This window comes from Stegostoma tigrinum, chromosome 14 (genome assembly GCF_030684315.1).
Source record: "Stegostoma tigrinum isolate sSteTig4 chromosome 14, sSteTig4.hap1, whole genome shotgun sequence".
NCBI lineage: Eukaryota > Metazoa > Chordata > Chondrichthyes > Orectolobiformes > Stegostomatidae > Stegostoma > Stegostoma tigrinum.
The window spans coordinates 72,354,549-72,371,489 of NC_081367.1; the positions used below are offsets into that span (position 1 = coordinate 72,354,549).

The 16,941-nt window shown below is 46.5% G+C and overlaps 1 protein-coding gene across 2 annotated transcripts in view; it reads left to right on the plus strand.

Annotated features, from left to right (window-relative positions):
• Positions 1–2,439: 2,439 nt before the first annotated feature.
• LOC125457988 (sodium/hydrogen exchanger 9-like) overlaps positions 2,440–16,941 on the plus strand; it is a 453,786-nt gene continuing 439,284 nt past the window's right edge. For both annotated transcript variants that reach the window (XM_059651223.1, XM_059651224.1), the window contains exons 1-2: positions 2,440–2,682; positions 15,960–16,162. In XM_059651223.1, the coding sequence (XP_059507206.1) occupies positions 2,502–2,682; positions 15,960–16,162 (384 nt within the window). In that variant the 5' untranslated portion in view covers positions 2,440–2,501. The remainder of the gene's footprint in view (positions 2,683–15,959; positions 16,163–16,941) is intronic.

Here is a 16,941-nt window from a genome sequence, read left to right on the forward strand (position 1 = left end):
CCATTCTTCCTCTCACCCATCCCTTCCTCCCACCCCAAGCCGCACCTCCATCTCCTACCTACTAACCTCATCCCACCTCCTTGACCTGTCCGTCTTCCCTGGACTGACCTATCCCCTCCCTACCTCCCCACCTATACTCTCCTCTCCACCTATCTTATTTTCTCTCCATCTTCGGTCCGCCTCCCCCTCTCTCCCTATTTATTCCAGAACCCTCACCCCATCCCCCTCTCTGATGAAGGGTCTAGGCCCGAAACGTCAGCTTTTGTGCTCCCGAGATGCTGCTGGGCCTGCTGCGTTCATCCAGCCTCACATTTTATTGTCTTGGATTCTCCAGCATCTGCAGTTCCCATTATCACTGATACAACAACCTCTGTTTCTGTTTCTGATTTTCAACTCTTTTGTTTTGGAGCACTGGCCTGTTTTACTGGTTTATTTACTTCTCGAAGAGCTGTGAATTAAAGGAGCAGAGACAGGTAGACAGAGAGAGAAACAGAGAGTTTTATTGAGGGAATTGTAAAATTTAGGGCCAAAGGTGATGAATACATTTTTGGCTCAAAGAACACTTCTCAACTGGGTGAGCATTCGCCCAAATCCCTCTCCCACACCCAGCTGAATTACAATATTTTCATTATGCCCATGGTCCATATCCCTCCATTCCTTGCATATTTATGTGCTTATCTAAAAGTCCCTTAAAAGCCCCTATTGTATCCGCCTCCACCCCCACCCCTGGCAGTGTGTTCCACACACCTACCACACTAAGTTTAAAAACCTTGCCCATCACATCTCCTTTGAACTTCCTCCCTCTTACCTTAAATGCAGGCCCCCTAGAATTAGACATTTCAACCCTGGGGAAAAGATTCTGACCATCAACCCTATCTATGCATCTCATAATTTTATAGACGCCTATCATGTCTCCCCTCAGCCTCTGCCTCAAGAGAAAACAACCTGAGTTTTTCCAAACTTTTTTAAACTTAGTGTGGTAGGTGTGTGGAACAAACTGCCAGGGGTGGGGGTGGAGGCAGATACAGTAGGGGCTTTTAAGGGACTTTTAGATAAGCACATGAATATGCAAGGAATGGAGGGATATGGACCAAGGGCAGGAGGACGGGATTACTTTAATCTGGTGTCATGTTCAGCACAACATCATGGGCTGAAGGGCCCATTCCTGTGCTATACAGTTCCATGTTCTATGTTCAAACCCCTGGCCTAGGCATCATGAGCTTGATTACCAATGGTGGAGTGATTCAAATTGGAGGAACTAGGGACTTGAAGAGACAGAGGAGGATGAGACCATGGAGAGATTTGAAAACTAGAGCACTGACGGGTTGGTGCACCAGACACTTAACACAGTAAATACAAAACCAAATGAGATTTAGTGAACTCAACTTCCTGGAGGTTGCAAAATGGAGATTTGTTCAGAGAAACTTGGAATAATCAGGTTTAGAGATAACAGAGAGATAGCTGAGGGTTTCGGTAGGAGGTGACCTGAACCATGTGCAGAGTTGGATGATATTACTGATGCCAAAATAGGCATTCTTAGTGATAAATAACTGGTCACAATCATACCCTGGGCCAAATACAGCACCAGGTTTGCAAATGGTCTAGTTAAGCTACAAACAACTGGCAGAGAGATGGGTGAAATCAATGGTTAGAAAACAGAAGCAGGAATAGGCCATTCAGCCCTTTGAGCCTGCTGCACCAGTTGTGAAATCCACATTGATACCATTGGGCTGCAGGGTTCCCAAGTGGAATATGAGCTGCTGTTCCTGCAACCTTTGGGTGGCGTCGTTGTGGCACTGCAGGAGGCCCAGGATGGACATGTCGTTTGAAGAATGGGAGGGGGAGTTGAAATGGTTCGCGACTGGGAGGTGCAGTTGTTTATTGCGAAAACCTTGGTTGGTTCCTCTTGGCATCCTGCGCTCTGAGGTTTCAGAAGGAGTGTTGTGTCACAAGGGCGAGTGATTGTATACTCTAGATAGGACCTGTTGAGGGATGTTATTCGGGAGCAAGTGCAATTTGAGCCTGGGTGTCCTGGTTTAAAGGTGATGGCACTACCATAGTTTGCAAACGGGGCTGGTTGGCAGAGTTGGCATGGAGAGAGGTAAAATCAATGGGTAGGGAATAGAACCTGTGAGATACCTTAAGTGTGAACCAGCGTTTCTCAGCTTGTGCACCCCATTAACCTTCAGGTGTCAAATCTGCCCAAGGTGTCTCACCCCGAGCTAGAATGCAGAAAAAGGAAGGGGTGGGGGTAACTTTAACCGGGAATTGGTTCCTGCTTCAGCTGTGAGCTCAGCTGGAGAGGTCTCCCAGCGGGGAGAGGGTGAGCGCGCGCGGGGCACTGTGGGGGATGTAGTCCAGCGGGCGCGCGGCTGGCTGGGGCGGGGCGGAGGCGGGAACTACAAGTCCCGGGGGACAGCGCGGGGGGCCACCCTTCGCTGACAGCTGCCCAGTGTGGATGTAACGGAGCGGAATCCTCGGGTCCGACCCTCTCTGCAAACATGTCCAGCCTGGCCGGGCCGAAGAACAAACCGGGTCGGAACGCTGCAGAGAGCCACCGGCAAGAGTCGGTGCAATTGCTGATCTTCAACTTCTTGCTGATCCTCACCCTGTTGACAATTTGGCTTTTTAAACACCGGAGAGTGCGCTTTCTGCATGAGACTGGCGGGGCTATGTTTTACGGTGAGACACCCACACCCACATACAGAACAAAGTATAACTTCTCCTGTTAAACATTAGCAAAGCGAAAGCCAGGTCCGCGCGTTGAGTAGTATTAAGCAGCCACTGTTTCTGAAATTGTGAAATTAGATCATTTGCAACAAACAAATGATCACACAGACATAACACAAGGCGTTCCTTCTGTCAGTGCTGAGCTCGGAGTAAACGCCAGAGTTTGTGCAAGGAATGAGCTCTATGCTTCCACTGAGCTGTTGGGGTGCTCAGGTGTCTCTCCTTTCTCCCAACAAACAGCCCTGGTGCTGTCCCAGGCTTTCCCACTTAACCTTCCGGGAATAGCTAACTCAAAACACCCAAATGCACCAAGAGACGTGGCAACCACGGTCCTGCCTGATTGTAGCAAGCCTGTCTTCAGAGCTTGGAATGAGGGAAATCACGCTGGATGCTGGAAACCTGAAACCAGCGCAGAGAAACTCAACAGGTCAGGCACCATCTGTGCAGAGAGAAACAGTTAATGTTTGGAGCCCAGTACGATTGTTCCTCGGAAGTGTTCCTCTGTCTCCACAAGTGGTGTCAGGCTTGCTGAGTTTCTCTAATATTCTGTTCTTTTTTTCTCATAAAGCAGGTCTGAATGGATTGAAATCTTTAAACGTGAGGCTGCAAAAGCACAGCAGGTCCAATAGCATCCAAAGATCAGGAAAGTCCATGTTTTGGACCAAAACCCTTCTTCAAGACTAGGGAACTGGGGGGTGGGGGGTGGAGCCCAAGAATAAATAGAGGGGAGGGGGTTAAGGCTGGTGAAGGGGTAGATGAGATGGGAGATTGGATGCAAGGAAGGGTGTTATTGTGGCTAGGTAGTGAAAAGGGTGGAGAGGATAGGTGTGTAGGAAGGTGGACAGGTTGGGGGAGGAGAGATTTTGAAGCTGCTGAAGTCAACATTCAGGCCATTGGGCTGTAAGCTCCCAAGGTGAAATATCAGGTGTTGTTCCTCCAGTTTACATGTGGCCTCAGTCTGCCATTGAAGGAGGCCAAGGATGGACATGTCACCAGGTGAGTAAGAGGGGGAGTTAAATGGATGGCAAATGAAAGTTTCGGATGGTTGGCGTGTGTAGAGCACAGATGCTCCACAAACCAGTCCCCAATACAGAGGGAACCTCATCGGGAGCAGTAGATGAAGTTAGATGAGGTGCAGGTGAATCTCTGCTGGATCTGGAAGGAGGTGAGACGGGAGGTGTGGGTCAGGGAAATGTACCAGGTGTGGTGGAGGGATAGGTTACGAATGTGGAGGTGACAAGTTGCAAAAAGAGCAGCCCCTGTGGAAAGTAGACAGGGGTGGGGATTGAAGTATTTTTTTGGTGGTGGGGTCTGAATGTAGGTGGCAGAAATATTGGAGGATGATTTGTTTTTTTAAAAAACAACTGAAGTTGTATATTAAGGTGTAGAGCTGGATGAACGCAGCAGGCCGGGCAGCATCGGTAGAGCAGGAGAGCTGACATTTAAGGTCTGGAGAAGGGTCCAACCTGAAACATCAGCTTTCCTGCTCCTCTGATGCTGCGTGGCTTGCTGTGTTCATCCAGCTCTACACCTTGTCATCTCAGATTCTCCAGCATCAGCAGTTCCTACTATCTCTGATACACCAGAGATGGGGCTGTGAACTCCCTGGTACAGTGCTATCCAGCTGTTGCAGTGATACACAGTCATCACAATTTGACTTTAAATCTCCTTGTTCTTTGAGGATTTCTTCGAGGCCTTTGCTTTTCTGTAGTCTGACAGTTCTGTGGCTTTGAAAACAAACACCCAAGAACTGCGGATGCTAGAAATCAGAAACAAAAGCAGAAATTGCTGAAAAATCTCAGTAGATCTGGCAGCGTTTGTGCAGAGAAATCAGAGTTGAAGTTGTGGGTCCGTGACCCTTCTTCAGAATGGATCCTGCGGCTTTGAACCTCAGGTGTCGGTGTTGGACTGGGGTGGACGAGGTCAGAAGTCACACGACACCAGGTTATAGTCCAACAGGTTTGCTTGAAATCGTAAGCTTTCAGAGCACTGCCCCCTTATCATCTGAAAGTTCTGAAAGCTTGTGATTTTAAATAAATCTGTTTAACTATGATCTGGTGGTGTGTGACTTCTGATTTTGAACTCCAGCACAGGAGTAGCTAGGAAAGGGACTGAGATCTTGGATGCATGGAGTAGGGAATCAGCGAGTTCAGGTATTTTGCAGCGTGGGATCTACCCAGATGCCGCTGCTCCTTAATGAACTGCTCACTGACACCACTCCCTGCCTTTTGGACTGACATTGCCAGGGGAGACCAGTCCCTGCTTGACACAGGAATTCACCTGAAAAAAACAGAGCCACTGAACCAGCCCATTTCACTTGGATTTCCAGAACGTGTTTGATGCAATTGCACACAATAGACTTATGAGATTAGAGATTAGAGTTAGAGATTATCGTGTAAAAGAGGCAGAAGCAACATGGATATAATTCAGCTGAGTGAAAGGAAACCGAGTAATTGTCATGGGATGCTTTTCAGGCAGGAAGAAGGTTTATTATGGAGTTCCTCAGTGGCCAGCATTGGGCCCCTTGCTTTTCCTAACACGGATTCATGATCTGGATTTTAGCGTGCAGGGGACAGTCTCAAAATTTGCAGATGACACCAAGCTTAGAAGAATTGTAAATGGTGAAGCGAACAGTGTGGAGCTCTGAAAAGACATAGACCGGTTGGTCAAATAGCCAGAGAGGTGGCAGAAAATGTGTGTTAAGTTTTGGGGCTACACTTTTTGTTCAGAAGAACTTTGTAAGACAACATCAAATAAGGAGCACAATTCAAAAGGTGGGGACAGGAGCAGAGGGACCTGGGTGTGTATGTGCGTACATCGTTGAAAGTGGCAGGACAGGTAGAGAGAGCAGTAAATAAAGCATACAGTGTCCTCAGCTTTATTGTTAGGAGCATAGAGTCCAAGAGCAAAGGAGGTGATGCTGACCTCGTATGAGACACTTGTTAGACCCCAGCTGGAATATTGCATATTGTTGTGGACACCACATCGGAGGAAAGACACAAGTGCCTTGGAGAGAGTGTAATAGTGATTTCTGAGTATAGATCCAGAAATAAGACACTTCAATAATGAGGTTAGACTGAAGAAGTTGGGATTGTTCTCCCTGGAGAGAAGAAGGCTGAGAGATGGTTTGACAGAGACTTTGAAAACCATGAGTGGGCTGGACAGAATCGATACAAGAAAGTGCTCCCCTTAAAGTGGAAGAAGAACAAGAAGGCAAATATTTGATGTGATTTGCAAAAGAAGGACTGGTGCAATGGGAAGAAACTCTTTCACCTTGTGACTAGTTACAGCCTGGAATTCACTACCTGGAAATGTGGTGGAGGCAGATTCAATTGAGGCAATAATTATTTTCGATATGAATGGTGTGCAGGGAGATGGGGAAAAGGCAGGAGGTAGGCACTGGGTAATGATGTTCTTAGAAGAGTCAGTGCATGCATGATGGGCCAAATGATCTCCTGGCCCATAATAATTCTGTGATTGATGTCCTAACCAAGTCCTACCTGTTTGCAGCACAGCTCTTTCTTTTGAGGGATGGCCTCCCAGCTTGGAGTATCATAGAGTCCATACTGTATGGAAGCAGGCCATTCAACCCACTGAGTTCACACTGACCCTCCAAACAGCAGCCCACCCAGACCCAACCCCAGCTCCAACCCCCTACATTATAACTCTGCCTTTCCCATGGCCAATCCACCCCAACCTGTGCATCTTTGGGCTGTGGGAGGAAACTCACACAGACACAGGGAGAATGTGCAAAACTCCACACGGACAGTTGACCGAGGGAGGAACGGAACCCAAGTCCCTGGAGCTGTGAGGCAGCAGCACTAACCCCTGGGTCACCGTGCCACCCCTGGGTCCAGGAGTGAAAGGGAAGTGCACCTGGATGGCGCGCTGCTTTGTGAAATGCAGGATGTTTAAAGATGAAGTGATTGTGTAATGTGAGGGAGTAGGAGGAAACCTGCCTATGATGAGTCTGTAGATGGAAAGTAATGTCATACTTTTGAAAACTTGGACACAGCCTATTCAAACATCTGCTGCAAATCATGTGATATTTGCCATTTGGTGCTCCACACAGTTCCCTGTCTTGAGCTGTGGCGTTCCCTTTTAGGAGACTCCTACACACTTAATACAAATGCAATACACCGACTTCTGTAAATATCCACAGTTTATTTAAACAAGTACAAGCTTTTGGAGGATCACTTAACAATCTTCACAGGGCTTGTGGAGCCATGTCAAGCGATGCTCCCCAATAAGAGAACCGTCCTCCCTTTATATAGGATTTTACATCACAGTCAGTCATGTATGTAAGATACAACTTTTAACTTCCCCATAGTCTTACGCCTAGCAACAGCGGCAGTACATGACCTAATCAACCAACTTAGAAGCAAAGGTCAGCTGCCCAAAAACAATGTGTACAACTAGACAGTTCCTCACTTCTCGATCGCTGCTCTAGATAGTTCAGTATCTTTTTAGCTTTAGTTCAACATTTACAGAGAGCAGAGTATAATTAGATTACCACAGTTTGTCTGTGAGACAGAGGCGCCCATGGTGCAGCTTAGCACCTAATTTCTTATGTGTCAGCAGAACAAATATTCACCCTTTAACATTTCAGAGCAACTCCCACATTACATGCAAACATTCATCGCTACCCATGAAATTCACAAATCCCTTTTAAGGAAGTCTCTCTGATTCCCCACAAAAAATGTGTTGAAATTGGATGCGTGAAACACCAATATAGAGAGATCCAATGACGTTCTGTATCATGTTGCTCTCCTCCTCCAGACTAGACTTAATGAATCTCGATGTGTCGACTGACAATGCAGGGTGGTTTGGTAAACAGACCCTTTGCACTTTGTTTGGGAAAAGGACTTTGTCATTGTGAAAGTCACACAAAGAATCATTGTGGATATCGGCTGTTAAAATCAGCAGAAGCTGCTTACAGAGTAAAGGTTAACCACTGAGCCACCGTGCTGCTCTCTGCCATTTTGATGGCTGTTGGTGGAAGCTGCTTACAGAACAAAGGGAATGCCACCAACAGCCATCAAACTGGCTGAGAGCAGCCTGGTTAACACTGCTGCCTCACAGTGCCGGGGACCTGGGTTCGATCCCACCCTCGGGCGACTGTGCCGACTAACACAAGGTTACAGGGGTAGGGTTGAGGGTGATGCTGTTCAGAGTGTCAGTATGGACTGAAGGGGTCAAATGGCCTGCTTCCGGACTTTAGGGATTCTATTATCGATGAACTTTCTATGAGGTTAGTCAGCTGATAACAATAGCATGACAGTTGCAGAAGGACTGCTTCCAATTGTGTTGCAACTTTGAACTCTATTGAAAGCCAACTTGGAAGCTAGACAATAAACATCACCAGAGGTAACACGGTGTGGAGCTGGATGAACACAGCAGGCCAAGCAGCATCAGAGGAACAGGAAGGCTGACTTTTCGGGTCTGGACCCTTTCTGAAGAGGTGTCCATGTCCGAAACATCAGCTTTCCTGCTCCTCTGCTGCTTGGCCTGCTGTGTTGGTCCAGCTCTACACCTTGAACCATCTCTGGTTCTCCAGCATCAGCCATTCCTACTATCTCTGAATAAACTTTGCCAGCTTGCCCATGTTGAAGGGTGGAGGAGCAGAGGCTGTAATCTCAGTGTAAGGAGTAGACCATTTCACATGGAGATAAGGAGGACTTTCTTCTGATGGGAGTGAATCTGGGGAATTTGTTATCGCAGAGGGCTGTCGAGGTTGACTTGTATATTGGAGGCTGAGACTGATCTTTAATCAATAAGCGAAAAGCAAGATAGTGGAGCTGAGGATTGTCAGATTTACAATGATCTCTTTGAATGGTGGAATAAACATTCTCAGTTCAATGACATCCTTCTGCTCCTACATCATATGGTATTCGCAAGTGAGTAAACTTCCTTTGCTTCACCAGATGTTAAAATGTTTCCTCCTGTTAAAGCCTCACCATCATCCAAGAAACTACAGGCCTTCCACTAAAGACACTCTGATTTTAAGTAAATATTGCTTTGACCTCTTTTGTTTCTACCCTTTCTGTGTGTAATAACTTATTATATTTTAATAATAAAAGGGACAGGTTATGATAATTTCATTTTACTTTAATCCTCACCAGAAACTTGCTGTTGGATTTATTTTATCACCGTACTTAGAGTAAAAGAACTCAGACCTTTGACATGCCAGCGTACTGACCACAGGCAGTACAAAGGAAAACGTCACAGACACAATGTGCAGAGAACTTTATGGAGAGGATCAGGTGGAAGTTTATATGCTTCATAATCTATTTGCCTGGATTAAGCAGTGGTTCACCGAGCAAGGGTGTTCCTCACTGTCCTTGAAAGATATGCATAAAAATCTAACTATCTGTCTGGCAGAAGTGCCACTTTTTCTGATAACAAAGTGTGGAGCTGGATGAACACAGCAGGCTAACAAGCATCTCAGGATGCTGCTCTGGATCTGGACTCCATTTTCTCCCCTTTGGTCCAGGAACTCCCTGCCTACGTCTGTGGCACCACTTACTCCCTTCACCTCCTCCAGGACTTCCAATTCCCTGCCCCCCCTCCCCCCCAACACCTCATTTTCACCATGGATGTCCAGTCCCTATACACCTGTATTCCTCATGCAGATGGCCTCAAGTCCCTCCGCTTCTTCCTGTCCCGCAGGCCCGACCGATCCCCCTCCACCGACACCCTCATCCGCCTAGCCGAACTCGTCCTCACCCTCAACAACCTCTCTTTCAATTCCTCCCACTTCCTACAGACAAAGGGGGTGGCCATGGGTACCGGCATGGGCCCAAGCTATGCCTGCCTCTTTGTAGATTACGTGGAACAGTCCCTCTTCCGCACCTACACAGGCCCCAAACCCCACCTCTTCCTCCGTTACATTGATGACTGTATCGGCGCCGCCTCTTGCTCCCCAGAGGAGCTCGAACAGTTCATCCACTTTACCAACACCTTCCACCCCAACCTCAAGTTCACCTGGGACATCTCCAACACATCCCTCACCTTCCTGGACCTCTCAGTCTCCATCTCAGGTAACCAGCTAGAAACTGATGTCCATTTCAAGCCCACTGACTCCCACGGCTACCTAGAATACACCTCCTCCCACCCACCCTCCTGCAAAAATTCCATCCCCTATTCCCAATTCCTCCGCCTCCACCGCATCTGCTCCTGGGATGAGGCATTCCACTCCTGCACATCCCAGATGTCCACGTTCTTCAAGGACCGCAACTTTCCCCCCGCAGTGGTCGAGAACGCCCTTGACCACGTCTCCCGTATTTCCCGCAACACATCCCTCACACCCCGCCCCCGCCACAACTGCCCCCAGAGGATCCTCCTCGTCCTCACGTACCACCCCACCAGCCTCCGGATACAACGCGTCATCTTCTGACACTTCCGCCATCTACAATCCGACCCCACCACGCAAGACATTTTTCCATCCCCACCCTTGTCTGCCTTCTGGAGAGACCACTCTCTCCACGACTCCCTTGTCTGCTCCACACTGCCCTTCAACCCCACCACAGCCGGCACCTTCCCCTGCAACCGCAGGAAGTGCTACATTTGTCCCCACACCTCCTCCCTCAGCCCCATCCCAGGCCCCAAGATAACCTTCCTACTAAGCAGATGTTTACCTGCACATCTGCCAATGTGGTATACTGTATCCATTGTACCCGGTGTGGCTTCCTCTACATTGGGGAAACCAAGCGGAGGCTTGGGGGGGTCTAGGCCCGAAACATCAGCTTTTGTGCTCCTGAGATGCTGCTTGGCCTGCTGTGTTCATCCAGCTTCACACTTTATTATGTTGGAGGCTTGGGGACTGCTTTGCAGAACACCTCCACTTGGTTTGCAACAAACAACTGCACCTCCCAGTCGTGAACCATTTCCACTCCCTCTCCCATTCCTCAGACGACATGTCCATCATGGCCTCCTGCAGTGCCACAATGATGCCACCCAAAGGTTGCAGGAACAGCAACTCATATTCCACTTGGGAACCCTGCAGCCCAATGGCATCAATGTGGACTTCACAAGCTTCAAAATCTCCCCTTCCCCCACTGCATCCCAAAACCTGCCCAGTTCGTCCCCTCCCCCCACTGCATTCCCAAAACCAGTCCAGCCTGTCTCTGCCTCCTAACCTGTTCTTCCTCCCACCCATCCGTTCCTCCCACCCCAAGCCGCACCTCCATCTCCTAACTACTAACCTAATCCCACCTCCTTGACCTGTCAGTCTTCCCTGGACTGACCTATCCCCTCCCTACCTCCCCACCTATACTCTCCTCTCCACCTATCTTCTTTTCTCTCCATTTTCGGTCCGCCTCCCCCTCTCTCCCTATTTATTCCAGAACCCTCTCCCCATCCCCCTCTCTGATGAAGGGTCTAGGCCCGAAACATCAGCTTTTGTGCTCCTGAGATGCTGCTTGGCCTGCTGTGTTCATCCAGCTTCACACTTTGTTATCTTGGAATCTCCAGCATCTGCAGTTCCCATTATCTCTGATACCGTTTTAACCCCTTTTTCTTTTGCAGCTTACCACTGATGTACCGTCAAGTTGATGTTTTGCCATGTGGCAGCAATGATGTTGTTAATCAAGTCAAATTATTCATGTACAGCAAAGTGGGAAATTTAAAAGTAGTTTGTGTGTTTTGCTTTGTCAATGTTCAGTTTGTTAAATAAATGCAGTGAAGTTAATAATTGCTAAAGAAGCTGAAATGAAGGAGAAGCATTTTAAGAAACATGAATTTATTGTATTATCATGAAAAAAATTAGTAGTCCTTTTAACACAGAACTAGCATTTCCAGGACCATTGGGGATGTTTAGCACTAGATCTACTGACCAACAACTCCCAAGTTTCTTGGTTATCTTGCCCATCTGATTGGAGAAATGAATGTTAATGGTGACAGTTTCCCTGTTGTTACTGCAGCAAACTTTAATTTATTAACGAAGGCCCTGACCTAAAGCCGTTTAGCAATGGTGCCAATTGGCTCCTTTCTCTGCTGCCCACATTGAAACATCTGGGCTTTCAGCTGCAGCAAGCTTAGGATGTTAAGTGGATAATGGTAATAGTCGATCTACTCATTTCTCCTAAAATATTTATTCAGAAGTAACACGGTACCAGGTTATGCTTTAACAGGTTTATTTGAAATCATATGCTTTTGGAGCACTGCAATTTCATCAGGGGATGGGAAGGCGATGGCCTAGTGGCATTATTGCTGCACTGTTAATCCAGAGCCCCAGATAATGTTCTGGGGACTTGGGTTTGAATCCCACCACGGCAGATGGTGGAATTTGAATTCAATAAATATCTGGAATTAATAGTCTAATGATGACCATGAATCCATTGCTGATTGTTGTAAAAACCTGTCTGTTTCACTAATGCCCTTCAGGGAAGGAAACTGCCATCCTTACCTGGTCTGACCTACATGTGACTCCAGACCCCCATGCAATGTGGTTGACTCTTAACTGCCCCCTGGGCAATTAGAGATGGGCGATAAATGCTGCCTGGTCAGCAATGCCCTCATCCCACGAATGAATAAAAGAAAAAAAATGCCCCTCACAATAAAACATAACATTCTACTCGCCTAGATAACAAAGTGTGGGGCTGGATGAACACAGCCGGCCAAGCAAAATCTTAGCACAAAAGCTGACGTTTCGGGCCTAGGCTTTTGTGCTCCTGAGATGCTGCTTGGCCTGCTGTGTTCATCCAGCCCCACACTTTGTTATCTTGGATTCTCCAGCATCTGCAATTCCCATTATCTCTGATCACAATGAGATAGCCTTCCTGATTACTGGCTGCACCTGTAGACTTACCTTCTGTGATTTATAAACCTGTTGGACTATAACCTTCTGCCATGTGATTTCTGACTTTGTCCGTCCCAGTCCAACACCTGCACCTCCTCATTGTTATAACTTCTATGGAAAAGGCCATTTAAGGACAGTGGTTCTTCTGAAGAAGGGTCTTGGCCCAAAACATCAGCTTTCCTGCTCCTATGGTGCTGCTTGGCCTGCTGTGTCCATCCAGCTGTACACCTTGTTATCTCAGATTTTCCAGCATCTGCAGTTCCTACTGTCTCCCATAATGAGCTGTCAGGGCTTGGAACACCCTTTCACATTGTAATAGTTTTAGCTTTCGTGCTAACCCTTTTGAATCAAACAACAAGAATTACTTACTAATTCCTGCTGTCTCAGAATTTCTTACTTGTCCTGCAAGTTTCTTTCACATGCCAAGCTGATCTTTCTTGAACAAAAACCAAAATTGCTGCAAATAGCTCAGTGGTTTGGCAGCATCAGGTGGAGAGAAATCCGAGTTAATGCTTTCGGGTGCAGTGACCCTTCCTCAGAGCAGATGGTAGCAAGGAACAGGTGGGTTTTTATTTGTGCAGAAGACAGGGACGGGGAAAGAGTTAGGGAGTGAATGATAGGTGGGGATAGAGCCCAAAGAGAGAGAAGCACAAAGGAGTGGATAGCCATCAGCCTGGCAGAATGAATAGCTGCTGAAGGGGTCTATTAGTGGCTGTCCATAGGTTGTGGGTAATAGCAGACTGTGTGACAACAAGGTCTGGTGTGTGGACGTGGGGGTAGGGACATGGGAGAAGTGCTTCAAGTCTGGAAGTTTTAAATCTTGAACCTTTCTTGAGTCACAGAATTGTTGCAAAGCAGACAGAGACCATTCAGCCCATCACATGTGCACTGGTTCTTTGGCACTGGGTGATCTCCTGCCTTTTCCCCATGTCCCTCCTCATCATTTCTATTCAAATAACCAGCCAATTTCCCTCCACATTTCCAGGCAGTGTATTCCATAGCCTAACCACTCGCTGTATGAAGAAAAAATTTCTTACATCACTCTTGCTTCATCACTGTAAATCTATGCTCACTTGTTCTTTTTTCTTTTATGAGATGGAGCAACATCAGCCTATCTGCTCTATTCAGCCTATCATGACTTTTAAAATCTCCAGCAAATCTCCCCTCAGCTGCCTTCTGTCCAAGGAGACCGGTCCCAGTCTGTTCAATCTATCCTTATCACTGAAGTTTCTCATCCCTAGAGTTGAACCTAACTCACTTTCGCTGCGGTTTCCAGGCATTCACATTGTGAATTGAATTGAATTTGGTTTATTGTCGTGCACTCGCATAACTACAGTAAAAAGTTTACCAATTACCACTTTGAGAGCCTTGTTGGGTTCACAGGTACCTCGATACAGGCTGTAAAACGTGCCTACAACTGGGCACAGTTGAGACATTTTCTGAATCCTTGTTGCTCTGGAACCTCAATTACACTGTCAATTACTCTGCGTGGTAAGGTCTGGGCATGTCAGAAATATGAGCCACGTGTAAAAGTATAATCATTCTTTTGTATCTTGGCTCGTTCTAAGTTCTCTTGATAAAAGAGCTAGATAGAATAGAATTCATAATAGCAATGTAAAAATACATTGAACACTTGGGATGAAAGTCTTCCTCAACTGGGGAAGTAAAATAGGTGATAATGGATTGTCTGATACACGGTGTCTGATGTTCACCTCCATTGCTCTCATTGGAACTAAAAAATTGCTGCTGTATTTAATGCTGATACTTCCTGGTTTATGCCACCAGTTTAGATAAAAGCCAGTCCTACAGCCCTCGCAGAGTACAATAAAGAAAGTGTAGCTTATTGTTCTCCACATTAATGAAATCATTGCGCTATTTTTAATCCTGTTCTCTCACTTCTTTTGGTTTTCCCCATCTCCAAGGTGATTCATTCCCACTCTTCTTCCCCGTTGCTTTGGAATTAATTGTTGGGAAGTATTTGAACTATTACACGGGAAATTCACCCAGCAGATTGCTCTTTGCGCTTTGTACCGGTGTGTAAATTGCTCAGCTATGTTTGTGTCAAAATCTCTAACAAACAGTAGGAAGAACACACTGACCACAAGTGACCAAGTAGCTTGTGGACTTCTGGACTTCCGTGATGACTTTATTCATGCATTTAAATGCTGAGAAAGCATCTGTGTCATTAGTTTAACCAAATCAGAAGTTAAACGACACCAGGTTGTAGTCCTACAGAGTTATTTGAAATCACAAACTTTTATAGCACTGCCCCTTTGTCAGGTGTAATCCGTTCCTCAGAGTAGTGCTGTGATTTCAAATAAACCTGTGGGACTATAACCTGGTGTCATGTGACTTTGTCCACCCCAGCCCAACACCGGCACCTCCACATCATTAACTTAGCCAAGCTGTAACATATGAAATGTCCTGTAGAGTTCTTTATCCACAAACCCACAATAGAGCCTTGTTGGTGAGGCATTTGAGAGTGAGTGTTGGTGACTCTCGTTTGTGTTTGTTTTCAATTTGTTCATGAGATGTGGGTGTTACTGGCTAGAACGACAGTTATTGTCCATCCCTAATTGCCCAGAGGCCAGTTAAGAGACAACCACATTCATGTGGGTTTGGAGTCACATTGTAGGCCAGACCAGGTAAAGATGGTAAATTTCCTTTGTAAAGGGCATTAGTGAACCAGGTAGGGTTTTTTTGACAATTGTTACATATTTCCCCTGAAGTCAGCTCTTTGGTATTGGAATCAAATTTTTATTTAACTATTCACAGGATGAGGGCATCATTGGCTGGACTGCCATTTTTTTTACCCATCCCTAGTTATCTAGAGGGCAGTTAAGGGTCTAAGGTAACAAGGTGTAGGGCTGGATGAACACAGCAGGCCAAGCAGCATCAGAAGAGCAGGAAAGCTGACATTTCGGGCCTAGACCCTTCTTCAGAAATGAATAAATTAAGGGTCTACCACATTGCCGTGGGCCTGGAGTCAGATGAAGGTAAGGATGGCAGTTTCCTTCCCTAAAGGGCATCAGTGAATCAGATAGGTTTTTCCCGACAGTCGATGCCTGGCCCTCTTCAGACACTTAATTCCAGTTTTTCATGGAATTCAAATTCCGCCATCTGCCATGGTGGGATTCAAACCTGGATCCCTATGTTAACAGTCCAGTGAGAATACCACTAGGCCATTTCCTCCCTGAGGCACCATCTGCCAGAGTGGGATTTGAATCCGAGTCCCCTGGGGTTCTGAATGACTAGCCCAGTGATGATACCATGATGTCACTGCCTTCCCCCACCCCCTTTTTTTATATCCCAGAACATGCTAATGCGCAAATATATTAACTGCGTACATTTCTCGCGGTAATTCGAGAGTTCAGTGAGGACGAAAGATTATGAAAAGTTGACGACAAGTTTTCTGTTTGATTCTGTTTAGGCCTAATAATGGGACTGATCCTCCGTTATACCATTCCGTCTCCTGACCCTGAAAGCAGCATTGTGCACAGATGTGAGGATGTGACCTCTAACCCTGGGATCCTGCTGCTAAATGTTACTGACCGCTTGTATGAGTATGAGTACAAGCGTGAAATTGCCAAACACAACATGAATAATCGACAGGGGAATGAAATACTTCGGAAGGTAAGGCCACAATGCAAGACCCACTATATATTCGGAAAGTTCAGTTAAACTGAAAATGTCCAGTGTATTCTGTGTGTAGAAAAGTGGTCATCAGTGAATTCTGTTGCTGTTACAACCTGACAGCTGTTGCCTGGGATGGAGTATTTCAGCAACAAAGAGAGGCTGGATAAGCTTGGGTCATTTTCTTTGGAGCAGTGAAGGTTGAGGGAGGATCCTGCTAGAGGTGTATAAGATTATGAGGACAGTATGAATAGAAAGCATCTGTTCCATTTGGTTGACGGGACAATACCGAGGAGGCGTGATTTTAAAGCGAAAAGGCGGAGGTTCAGAGAGAATTTGAGGAAACCCCCGGAGGGTAGTAAGAATCTGGAATGCGCTGTCTTGGAGCGTAGTTGATACATGGAAATCTCACAACCGTTGATAATTATTTAGATGAGCACTTGAAGGGTCATAACATTCAAGGATCTGGGCATAGTGCTGGAAAGTGGGATTCATGTAGATAGTGAATTCTTGGTGGTATAGACTTTATGGGCCAACAAGCCTCTTCTGTACGGTATGATTCTAGAGTCCGAATCAGAAACTCCAAACTTTAACGAAATTTTCCTTGCCGTAGCTGTAGTGCACAAACTGCTCTGTAGTCTTGCTGAGCTGTGTGGCTCACATTGCAGTCACGTGGAGGTTTCTTAAACTGTTTTTATTCATCTCATTCGAGATCTTGCCCGTGTGCATACTCTGGCCTGCACAATGTGATGCGTTTTGGCAAATTTCTGAAAGAAATT